Source organism: Diadema antillarum, unplaced genomic scaffold (genome assembly GCF_040938485.1).
Source record: "Diadema antillarum isolate AM-2024a unplaced genomic scaffold, OU_Dant_1.0 scf00000157, whole genome shotgun sequence".
Classification (NCBI taxonomy): Eukaryota; Metazoa; Echinodermata; class Echinoidea; order Diadematoida; family Diadematidae; genus Diadema; species Diadema antillarum.
Window position 1 is genome coordinate 851,660 of NW_027271046.1, and position 12,909 is coordinate 864,568.

The window sequence follows — 12,909 nt, forward strand, 5'->3', positions numbered from 1 at the left end:
CGGCGTACAATACAATACTACACACAGACTTTTAGCAAGCGTTTATATCTTTGGTTTGGCTTCCTGAACATTACGTTGCGTTGTTTCCTCTAATGTGAAGCCGTGAGTTATGAGTTACATTTTGATTATGTATCGTTAATGTCTTAGATCGCATTGTATCGAATGTCACTGTGGTGTGTTGTTGAGGAAGAGAAGAGAGTGTGTTTTTTACTTTTGTTACTTGCCAGTTCTGTTATGCCCAACCATCATCAATCACTGACAATAAAGTGACATGTATGCACGTTGAGTAGCCCGACCCGACAGACCAGACTCCGAGTCCGTGCCGGCTCAGTTTTCTTTCCTTCCCTGAGTCTAGAGCAGGAGGAGAGTAACCCACAACTGGCAAATTGCTTTACATTTTGTCACTTTCGGGGAGTTCCAAGTTACACGAGTCATTAAAACTTAAAAGGGTTCAGGTATGCCAGGATAGCCCACAGGGCTAGTTAACAATCAGTTACACTACACAACACAGTACAGAAATAATCATCATTGACATTATTATGTATTGTCCCATCATCGAAATAATTAACCGTAGGGCCCTAAACCGGGTCCTAAACCAAATAAACTGGCAAGTCCTCCGTCCATGATTCATAAATAACAAAAAAAGCAAAAAAAAAAAAAAAAACTAGGCTACAATAGGAGGGATGTTCAAAGCAACTAACTGCTAGTGTTACTTTAAAATCCAGGGGCTGGGCCGGCCGAAGCTTGTGATCAGGGGTCGCACTTAACTTTTTTTTTAACTAGCCAGGCGGACTACTTAGAATCAATTTTGACACTGAAGCAATATTTTGGCTAGCCAGACGGACTAGTTACTTCAAAATTTTATGATTTTTAGCTAGTCCGACATGATTTTGGGTGGCCAATGGCCAGCGGACCATCGCCAATTTCGAACCCTGGTGATACAAATTTGTCGGTGGTGTTGGCCTCGACTGACTGCCTCATGATCATGGACTTATGGAGTAATCTGCTCAGACTCAGACTCAGAGTGGGAGTCAAATAAAGATTGTCTTTGGTAGGTCTAGTGTAATGACTAATGTCGAACTCACACCAATCTTCACTTGCACACATAGGTTCTAACATCAATTACCGTATGGTCGCCATTGTGGTAAGGTCGCCAGACATTCACATCGCATGTAACGCGCGCCGTGATCGGAGATCAGCTTGGGCGACGGATTTTCATCACTCTCAAAATACATTCGTAATTCACCTTTTTCCTCCGTAAAAACTCAAATAATTGTAATCAAAATATATTCTACCATATGTAAGAGGTGTTCAAACCATTTTTAATGCGAGGATGTTTTTGATTTAGAATGGATTTCAGGTTGCAGACTAAGGGAGGTTTTCAAAGGCGGTGACGGACGATGCATCCTTCATTGAAGTGTGTGTATAAACACACACGCTAATAATATGTGGCAGGCTATGGGCGGCGAACTAATTCAGTGCCGATATTACTAGTAGTTCGCCCACCCAGAAGTGCATAGGAATTACACACGAGTGGTGACCATATCGTAATTGACGTTAGAGGTTTCTATCCACATTTGCTTATAGAAATGGCAACAATGCTGTTTTCATTCTACAATTGATTAAAATGTTTTAAAAAGGGCCCAAAGATAGCAGGACTTTTTTTTCAGAATTTAAGAAGTGCAGGTAGGGTCTAACGTTAGTGTTTTTATTTCATCTCTTATCTCATTTCACTATTTTCAGACGAGCAGTTTGAAATGGGTCCAGGCATCAAAGAATCTCCACAGCACAGGAACAGGCACAGAAGTCGCAGTCGCAGTCCTGCATACCTGTCGAGCAAAAGCAAGAGGCAAGAACCCAGACATCGCAGGAACAGGTCCTACTCAAGCAGCAGGTCGCCATCTAGATCCAGATCCAGGTCCCGGTCCCGCTCGAGAAGGAGGTCTCGCTCAGGCTCATACCACAGAAATGGCAGCAGATACCGGAGCAGAAGTAGGTCCAGATCACAGGAGAAAGCTCACAGCAGAGGACGTCGCAGGTCAGGTTCCTCAAGCAGCGGTCGATCCGACAGTAGGGGCAGATCCAGATCTAGATCTAGGTCAAAAGAGAGGTCAAGAGAAAGAAATGGGAGAGATAGGTCTGATATCTCACACCATCACAGAAATAACTCGCCTCCCTCGCGACACAGCAGACCAGAACGCGAGAGCAGATTTTCAGATGCCAACAACAGAGGGAGGAGGGAATCTGGTCATCAGTACGGGAGAGACGATTTGGCCAGATTCCAGAGGGATTTGGACTCTAAAATTGCAAAATACCGCGATGACATCCAGCAGAACGGCGACAGGCAGGGGGACCGTCGTTCAAATGACAGGAACAATAGGCAGAACGAATATCTGGACCAACAGAATCTGTTCTTTGAAAGGTAACTGACTTTATTTATGAGGCTAGACTTCTTTTTTCGTGTTTAAAGCTAACAGGGCCTATAGTGTATGGTTGATATCCAGGTGTTGAATGTGACTCAGGAAACTTCCATATCTGGGCCAAGCAAGAGTAGTACTATGTACAGTTCTTGCAAATGCAAGACAGGAAGTAATAAGTTTATCATACATTCAAGATGCGGTGTAGTCAGTAACTTCTTTTACAAGATTGTTATTAACAAATAAAGACAGAATAAACTGACCAGAAAGAATATAAATTATTAGTGGAAAAGTGAGCAAAGAAAATGGGATTCCATCGGGATTCGAACCCGAGACCTCCGGATTGCTAGACCGGTGCTCTACCGACTGAGCTATAGAAAGCCCTAGTGCAGTGTTCGTCCCAGAAGCCCTTAATTCTCAATGCTCGGGTGGTCAGAAGCTATAGCAGTGTGTTTGTGTGTGACACACACGCACACACTTGAACCTGGCATAAACCCGAAGGATAATTCAACTTGGGGATAAATGCGAGGGATCACCGAAGTGATGCAGCTTTTTGAGTTTGTAACAAATAAAGACAGAATAAACTGACCAGAAAGAATATAAATTATTAGTGGAAAAGTGAGCAAAGAAAATGGGATTCCATCGGGATTCGAACCCGAGACCTCTGGATTGCTAGACCGGTGCTCTACCGACTGAGCTATAGAAAGCCCTAGTGCAGTGTTCGTCCCAGAAACCCTTAATTCTCAATGCTCGGGTGGTCAGAAGCTATAGCAGTGTGTTTGTGTGTGACACACACGCACACACTTGAACCTGGCATAAACCCGAAGGATAATTCAACTTGGGGATAAATGCGAGGGATCACCGAAGTGATGCAGCTTTTTGAGTTTGTAACAAATAAAGACAGAATAAACTGACCAGAAAGAATATAAATTATTAGTGGAAAAGTGAGCAAAGAAAATGGGATTCCCATTTTTTTGGAATCCCATTTTCTTTGCTCACTTTTCCACTAATAATTTATATTCTTTCTGGTCAGTTTATTCTGTCTTTATTTGTTACAAACTCAAAAAGCTGCATCACTTCGGTGATCCCTCGCATTTATCCCCAAGTTGAATTATCCTTCGGGTTTATGCCAGGTTCAAGTGTGTGCGTGTGTGTCACACACAAACACACTGCTATAGCTTCTGACCACCCGAGCATTGAGAATTAAGGGTTTCTGAGACGAACACTGCACTAGGGCTTTCTATAGCTCAGTCGGTAGAGCACCGGTCTAGCAATCCGGAGGTCTCGGGTTCGAATCCCGATGGAATCCCATTTTCTTTGCTCACTTTTCCACTAATAAGATTGTTATTAGTAAATGAATTGAAGAATTTTAGATACTAGCGAGTAAAGTGTAACACAAGAACAATTACAATTGAAGTATGCTTATCGACAAATTGTTATTATGGCTGGAATAAAGCATGATGAAACCTCATTTGTATAAATGCCAGCAGAAAGAATTTCCTACATTGAACAATAAATGGAATCCAGATCTGAATCTGAATATGACAGTTTGTTTTACTGAGCTGATATCATTGAGTATTAGTGTGGGCAAAAATGTTAATGCAGAAACAGAGTGTTATATGCAAATATTGTCCCGTAATGAATTCATAGGATGGTAAATTCTAGCCCTGTAGGCAGTCTCCTTTATTTACACCTTAGAGCAATCAACCAAAATTCTACAATGTACAGGCAACTCCCGTTATAACAAAATCTTGGGACCAGCAATTTACTATTGTTATGTCAAAATTTCATGAATGCCTCAAATTTAAATTATATAAAGATATTTAAGATGTTAATTTTTACCACATAATAACAAGAATTTCATTATAAATGTATCTGTTGAAATGCATGGGAGTACACCCTATACCAGAAGGAGAGTGTAAGACCGGGAAAATGCCAGTGCGCTCTCTTCAAGACTCGTAACAATGTAAAGTGATGACTATACTCGTGTGTTTGTTTCCACTGTGATATTTACCAGGAGAGGACAGGAAAGGGAGAAGCTAGCTGCCATGGGAGTTCCAGAGGTCTGGGAAAGGTCTCCTGAGAAGCCGGAGGAAGAGTGAGTCTCTATTATTCTGTATGTGTCATGGTGTAAACCCTGTGTGTACCACATCGTTCTGAGACCGCAAAGTAGGCAAACGTTTGGAAAACATTTTGTTCTTTAAGTCTACGTAATTTGTTGTGCTAGAAGTGTAATAGACAAAGTTGTATTTCAGACAATGATAAGCTTTGCTTTCATGTAATTTTCTGACAAATATATGATTTCATTCAAACCTCCAGTATTTTAATTATTTTCAAGGTATGACGTGTGCACACAAAACAGTGACAGAAACTTAGAATTTACTTGCAAATCCAATAGGTGACACCATTTGGTTTTAAATCACTGCATAATGCAAGCCACAATTGACAAGAATGGAATTGCGAGTGACGCTTTCATTGCACAGTGGCATTTGGTGATTTATTGATCAGTTTGGGCAGGTTTGTGCATTTGATCGAAATGTGCGAACTGGGCATGTCGTCCACTGAGGCGAGCATGCAAATGTGGCACATAAAGATTTAAACCTTAGACTAACTAAACATAGTGGTGCATTCCATTTGAAAGCAGATACTGTTCATGTGTGAGATGTCTAACTTGCAAACATTGTGTCTATGTGTACATTTGTTTTGTTTGATGAAAGATATCGTATTGGAGGACAACAGGAACTTCCTGACAAATGATTAAGTGTTGTGTAAAGGGGGTGGGGAATTGGTGAAAAAATAGAATAACCAGTCTGGGATTTGAATCTGTCACCTGCAGTTGCACATGTTATTAGGCAGAAACACAACCAACTGAGCAGAAGCCAGCTGATGGTAGCGGCATGATAAACATTTAGCAAATACCCAAATTGTATTCTGTTTTCCTCTTCTTTTTTTTTGGTCTGGCTGATAATTCATGAGTTTCTAGGAAGACATGTGACATGAATGGAGGAGGATTACTTTTGAGGAGATGCCATGCAGTTATTTGATAGGTTTTGGTGCTACTTATATGAAGTACATTGTAAGATATTGATGTTCAGTCTTTGCCGTTGTAGACTATGGAGCACTGTTTGTATGGAGAGACTGCACTCACTAATGGCTGCCCTACAGCCCTACACAATGACACATCAAGCATTTTAGTGCTCTTTTAAACTTTTTTTTCTTACATTGATGAATTACTCATTTGTTGCATTCATGATATTTTGATACTACAATCTACACAATTCTGCTTGAGGTGAATTATATTCCAATAGAAATTGATATTGATCCAATAACTTGAAAGAAAAAAAGGTTAATTGTGTGTTTTAAAAAAATGCTTCCACAAGTACAGTATTCATCGCATAATCGGGACAGGTTGGGAGTAGCAAACACGGCCCCTTTAAGCGAGGTGCCCGATTTCGCAATAAGTACTCACCATACACTAACGGCATACGACATGTACATGTAGTGCACACACACACACACACACACATGCATACTGACGTACTGTACATGTACATGAATACACAACACGCTACCCCTCGGCGCGACCCTCCAGCTCTCCCTGCATTCTCGCAATGATGTAGAGTAATCGCAACCGGGTTCGATTCTTCTGTCAAACACGCGTGTACACGTAATCAATGTCAGCTCATAGTCTAGATTCATAAAACGTTACGTATTCGCACATACATTGAACCCTTCTCATCTTTCACGCTCTCCCTCCCACTCTCTCCCCCATTTCACTGAATACGTAACTGTTCATAGCCCTCATTTCAATCACGTAACTTTTGCCCAGTCACAACTGAGGAAGATTGTGACGTACACACAGATCACAGTGTACAGCTGTATTGAAAATTGAAACCAAAGACAGTAGATAACAAGATACGAAGGCGCGCGATAACAATGGACTTTGCCCTCAGAGTGTATGACTGAGATTAAACAACGCACACAGCCTGGGCTGGATGAGCGAGGCATGTTTTTTATTGGATGTGAGTCGAGTAGGAATTGCAAGCGAGCACATGGCTTTGCTTATGTAGGGGAGAAGAATGTTCGCGAAGGTATGTGCTTTGCAATGGCATGGATACTTATACACGGCGCTTTCGTGGCTATGCATGTACATGTACTGGATGGACGGAGGTCAAAACACACCAATCCGAAGCTTGCTTTGTAAGTTTGTTGTAAACGACAACTGATACGGAATCTTTGAAATATTGTTGTGGTATTTTGGTAGATTTTTTGTGTAAAATATTAACAAAATCAAAGATCGCTTGAAGAAAAATTGTCCCGTTTATCAGAGGTCCCCGCCCGATTATCCAGTGAAAATAACGTGCGTTGGAAATGTTTCTGGGAAGCGTATATCATTTAAGCGAGGATCCCGATTATCAGATGCCTGATTATGCGATGAATACTGTACTAAGGTTGTGTCATTTTATGTTTTAGCTCTGATGCTGAGGAGCCAGTGAAGCAGGAGGAAGAAGAAGAGGTTAGCAGTAGCAGTGAGGACAGTGAAGGTAAGTCCAAGATGTCAACATAATATACATGTAGTCAGATTGGATATCATCATAACATTGCCAAATAAACTGACAATTTAGCTAAACTTGATGGGCCTTGCCAGGTGCTCTCACAGTGCACCCTCAGCTGTGTTATTTTCTGATGAAATTGATGGCATTTGTGACAGCAAAGGTCTTGATGATGAATGGTTTGATAGTAGAGTATTAGTTCATCGGTGGCGGATTCAGAGGGGGGCGCAACCGGCGCACGCCCCCCCCCCCCTTTATTTTTCGTGAAAAACAAAAGAAATAAAAAGAAAAAAATGAAATGAAACCCGGAAGTGCCACCAGAAATATTAGTCACCCCCCCTTTACAGAATTCCTGGATCCGCCCCTGTTCATAGCTCTCATTTGAGATCTGATAGAAAGAAATGCTGCAAAATTAAAGCGCTCAATATTGTCGGCTCAAATTTCAGTGATTGCCTGTCATGTTATGTAGAGCATTGTGCTACATACAAGAGTGAAATAATGTCTTCAGTAAATGACCAAATCTGTGTGTTTTCTCATGCAGAAGAGAGGAGGAGGCGAAGGAAGGAGAGGAAAAGAAAAAGGAAGGCCAAGGAAAAGAAAAAGAAGAGGAAGAAGTCAAAGAAGAGGTATGTCTGATCAATAAAGACACAGTAGGTTTCTAATTTATTGAGATGAAAATGAAAAGCAAGGAGAGAGATTGACAGTCTTACCACCAAGCCTTCTGAAAGCATAGATGACCTTTGCTAGTTGACACTCGGAAAAAAGAAATGCGTTATTGCATCGAGTCTACTTTTCACACATCTATACTTTATTTTCGTTGAAAAGAAATAAAACAAAAATTTTGAAAATGAAAGTCGGTGCTCTCTCTTCAGTCTCATTAGCATTATGTAGTGTCTGCAGTTTGTATATTTACCTGAAGCCAAAGAGAATAATAACTTGATGGGAAGATGACTGTTTTGTTTTGTCACCATGCACAAACTGGTAATGATGCAAGACTTAGAAGAAGGATATATTTTTTCACAGTAATAATCATTATTCTTTGAATGAAATTGGACATTACGTCGTCTTTTTTTTTCACTATAAATGATAAACTGACCATGATGTCTTTATCACAAATTATTGAACTCTTCTCATTTATATATACAGGGGAAACTCGGTATAACGAACACTGCTATAACGAGATATCGGTTATTACGAGGAAATTTTCCCGGTCCCAAATTTGCTTCCACACAAGTCTATGTAAAATGCTACTCTTATAGCGAGATCGGCTATAACGAAATAACTGCTATAACGAGATAAATTTTGTGATTTCCAAACAAAGAAAAACATAGCCAATCAAACCTGTTATAACGAGGTAAAACAAAATGTCTTCGGGTAAAGCTTTACTTCGCCTGTGCTATCACATGTTCCGAGATTGTAAAGCTCGATGCGCCAAAAACTGTCTTGTACACACATATTTTCTTCAGTTCACTCTACAGCTAGCACTGCATGTTGTACGTGTATACATGTGTGTGTGTGCGCATACTGATACATGCAGAAAGTGTGATGGGACGGCCGTATTATACATGACATCATCATGACGTTTAGCAAGTGTGAGGCAATCTGATGCTGTGATTGGCTTTCTACGTAGGGAATTCCCCATCTTCACACACACGCAGTCATGTGTCACACACAGCATTGTGCAGACCATTCCCAAATTCAAGCTTTCCACACACAACACACACTCATATCATAACCACATACCAATCCACATATGATCTTCACACAATCGCAAGCTATACAGATTTACGAATTCAAACATCTACAATTAATAAGAAAAACATTCTTGATATCGGATTTCATTGGCGAAAAAACATCTTCTTACCCATAAAGGTGAGTTATTACCTCACACACATTACCAAGTTATCAGTATTGATTGAAAGATGATGGGTAGTCCCACATGTGCAAATTAATGTCTTTATGTTATGCTTTCTTTTATGCCTACTGATATAACGAGATATCGGCTATAACGAGGAAAATGACTCGGTCCCGACCATCTCGTTATATTGAGTTTCCACTGTATTTATATAAATGAGAAGAAATGACATTTATATCCTGTAGCTTTGTTTATGTATGTATGGCAAAATTAATAGGACAAGAACACATTATTCCCCCGGTATAAAATTGAGATTGATTGGTTGTTTATTTATTTCTTCTTCTCATTATCATTCATATTTTTACATGTGTATGCAGTAAGAAATCCCGCAAGAAAAAAGAATTGAGTGAGAGTGAGGAGAATTCTGACTCAGATGACTCGGAGGAAGAGGAGGAGGAATGGGTTGAAGTCAACAAGAGTAAGATAGAAGCATTCTTATGTAACTTTATTCCATTGTACTGGTCTGGAGGGTTTTTCATCAACATCTGACAACTTGTCAGCGCTGACAATTTCAGCAAAATCCTTGGTTTTGATTGGATGAGATGGTCTGGTCACTGATTGTTACTATGGTGATTGTCAGTGCTGACAAACGTTGATGAAACACCCCCCTGTTCTACTTTTAACCCATTGAGGACGGTTTGATTTTGCTACAACACGCACTTCCCATAGACGCTTGCCCGAGAAAACTCAGGACTCGTCCTCAATGGGTTAAGAGTAGTATGGTGTCAGCATTTTCATGGTTGCTGTAATATGTTAAGAAATATCTATGAAAAGCTACTATCCTTTTTGAGCTTGTTGAGAAATGATATGCATTTCTAAAGAAGAAAATATGAATTTCTAAAGAAAATGTGACTGGATTGCTAAAATGTGTCAGCACACACACATCCCAAAAACAATATGTCATATAGTGGACTATCGTTAGAAACAAAGCTGAAGTTACAAACTATAAGTAACTCAAAAATAATGTTTCGTCCCACAAAGCGTAGTGTATTAGTATCTTGTTGTTTTTTAAATCCTGATGCAACATATTTCAATATAACGAAGTGGCTTTAATGTTACTATGGAATTAGTGATGGTGAGAGTCCACTGTGCTGTGTTTCACACTTTTCTAATTCCTGTCACGCAGTACTGATGGCGCCCTCTGTTGAGAGTGTGCAGGAATTCAAATCACTGCATAATTTTCTGCTTTAACCACTTTTTAGGGTTTCTTCAGAATTCCCTTACTACTATTGCCCTGTCCAATCCCTAATTCAGCAAATAGCATCTGAAGGAAAGTTGTCCTTTTGTGTAGTTTTACTCTCTTCTGTTTTGAGGCAAATGTACTATTTGTTAGTGAAAAAGCATTAAAAAAAAGATGAAGTTGCCCACAAAGGGGATTTCCCCCCAGGAATTAAAACCTATTTACATATCACTCCACTTATGTGTCCAATGACAATACAGTGTATTTTAAAGAAGGGTTGATGCCCGCCATTTTCATACCATTTCTCTCTCACAAGCATATGCTTTTACTTGAATTTTGTTTGAAATACATTGTTTAGCCGTTGTCTTCTTGACTGCTGTATATGTGGTTTGGAAGGAAAATAGGTTTCCAGTTATATGATTTGTCAGTTGAAGACAAGGCATATACTTCTGTCATGAGATATGGATATCTGTAATCATTCTCATGACATGGCAATGTCCATTTGAATATTTCTCATCTCTTTGATTCACAGGACAGGGAGATAATGAGCTTATTGGTCCCTTGCCAGCAAATGCATCATCTGGAACCATGTTACACATGGAGTAAGACCTATTTCTTTGACTACTTTGACTAGGGAAGATAAAACGATTTAGGATCCTTTACAATGCCATACCCAGAGAGCACAAAACTTTTCTTTTGGGAACAATTTTTAGAGGAACTTCATTACATACTTTTGTGATTAAAGAATGACTTTCATGATGAAATTAAATTTTGATCATGATCGTGAAAAAATTTTGCGTATACATTGCCTGTGACATAATCTAAAACACCGTAAATTTGTTTTTATAATTTATGCTAAATTATGCTAATTTATGCATAATGTGCATGAATATCAGACATTTTGATATATCACTAAATGAACCTAAAAACAGGCACCTTTTTTGTGTAATTATCCTTTCTAGTGTCCTTAGCAAATGTAGATGAAAAAAAAATTGTGCCATCAGAAAAATTTCCTAATTGTTGTATTGTTTTTAGAATTTCTTATGCATTTCGTTATTTTCCGATTTTTTGTTTTTCACTGTTTGTTTGGGGAAATTTGTCCGCGGCATCGTTCCGAATATCAAAATATGTTATGAATTGATTTTAATCAATAAAACCCCAAAATGATAATGCCTTTTGTGAAATATTACTGTAAAGCACAGTTTGCATTGAAATTGTACAAGAATTCACGTTTTTCAGCAATTTTTGGTCTGACATGCATGTACATATTTATGCGTCACTTCGGAACTGTGTGCCCGGGCGTCACAAATTTGGTGTCAAAAGATGCAGGAGACTCGAAAGAAAAAAGTCGTGAAGCATCACTGCGATAGCTTTTTGCAATGGCGATACATCGCTCGGAATGTCGAGGGGGTTATCTGCATATCTAAGTAATTGAGCAACTTACCTTAGACACATTCTCCTGAACAGATTTTGAGACTTGACCAACTGCCCTTATCACATCACCAACAAGTGCAGTATTTTGAACATGCAAGTGCAACAATGTCTTTCTTGCTCTTTCATTCCCCCAGTTTCGGTAAGGCCCTTCTGCCAGGAGAAGGTGCTGCCATGGCTGCCTTTGTCCAGGAGGGCAAACGGATCCCCCGCCGTGGTGAGATCGGACTGACCAGCAACGAAATCTCTTCCTTTGAGGATGTGGGATATGTCATGAGTGGCAGCAGGTCGGTCAATGGGGAGGGTCAAATGTCATTGTTTTATGTAGTTCCTGTGAAAGTAATGGGGAGGGGAAATGATTGACCCTTGAAACTGCCCCCCCCCCCCCCAGTCAGCCCACAGCCCCCACCCTAAAAGCTACTCTACACATACATACACCTAATACAGCATATATATCATGATGGATTTGTTTAAGAGTCATTCTGCAAATTGACCAATTGTTACAGAGATACTCATAAACCAAAATGTTGCCTTCCATACCATAAATATAGTTTATATCAACTCCACTTTGTTTGCCGTGTTCAGCTTCTGGTTTCTACCATGATATTATGTAAGTTGATTCTGTCATGAAAGTTGTGAAGTAGGATGTCCTGTTTTAGATTGAAAGTCTAAGTCTTTGGCAAACAGATTAATTACCAAAAAAGTTCTTTCTTTCATGATAAAAAACAAAACAAAACTGAATCCGCTTCTGCATTATGTTTCCAGACATCGCCGCATGGAAGCCGTCCGTCTGAGGAAGGAAAACCAGATCTACAGTGCAGACGAGAAGAGGGCACTGCAATCATTCAACAAGGAGGAGCGCAGCAAGCGGGAGACCAAGATCCTGGCCGACTTCAGGGACATGGTGCACAAGAAGATGAAGGACAAGCGGTAGTCAAAGGAAATGGACTTTCATTGTGTAGTGATGATATAACTGAAGTATTCCTGTCTATCGTGGATTAGAACTACTGTAAATGCAGAATGCAGAAATTTTTGCAGTACATTAATTTTCACGCTTCTTCTGGCGAGTGCGAATTCTAATACCCGCAGAAATATCCTCACACTTTTTTACACATTGTGAATGGGTCGGCAATTGCACAGCGCTAATTAATCACACAAAAATATTGATGTTTACAATAGTGGTTTAAGAGCAGTGAGTTTAAGACCTGACCTCCTTGGTAAATTTCTTTTTGTGTATTTTCCCAGTTTCTGCAAATTTTTTACCTGCATATTTTGACTGGCATTTTTGCAAGAATGGTGTTGAATAAAACTAGCTACTAAGTAAATGGTTTGATAGTTTGGAAAGAATGATAGGCATGCAGTTTTACATTCGTATCTCTGAATGCCTGATGCTTTCCCACTACTGTGTATCAA

General features: G+C 39.7%; 1 protein-coding gene across 1 annotated transcript; it reads left to right on the plus strand.

Moving 5' to 3' along the window:
* Positions 1-71: 71 nt before the first annotated feature.
* Positions 72-12,430, plus strand: LOC139722114 (uncharacterized). The gene is made up of 9 exons (XM_071633434.1): positions 72-102; positions 1,744-2,422; positions 4,435-4,515; positions 6,891-6,961; positions 7,512-7,596; positions 9,203-9,303; positions 10,598-10,667; positions 11,634-11,783; positions 12,262-12,430. Exons 2-9 carry the CDS (start codon positions 1,758-1,760, stop codon positions 12,428-12,430), a joined length of 1,392 nt encoding a protein of 463 aa, XP_071489535.1. The 5' UTR covers positions 72-102; positions 1,744-1,757.
* The last annotated feature ends 479 nt before the right edge of the window (positions 12,431-12,909 follow it).

Coding starts and splice junctions, on each gene's coding strand:
- LOC139722114 (XM_071633434.1), top strand. CDS start 1,758: ATGGGTCCAGGCATCAAAGAATCTCCACAGCACAGGAACAGGCACAGA. Junction 4,516..6,890: donor CCTGAGAAGCCGGAGGAAGA/GTGAGTCTCTAT, acceptor TTTATGTTTTAG/CTCTGATGCTGAGGAGCCAG. Junction 9,304..10,597: donor ATGGGTTGAAGTCAACAAGA/GTAAGATAGAAG, acceptor TTTGATTCACAG/GACAGGGAGATAATGAGCTT.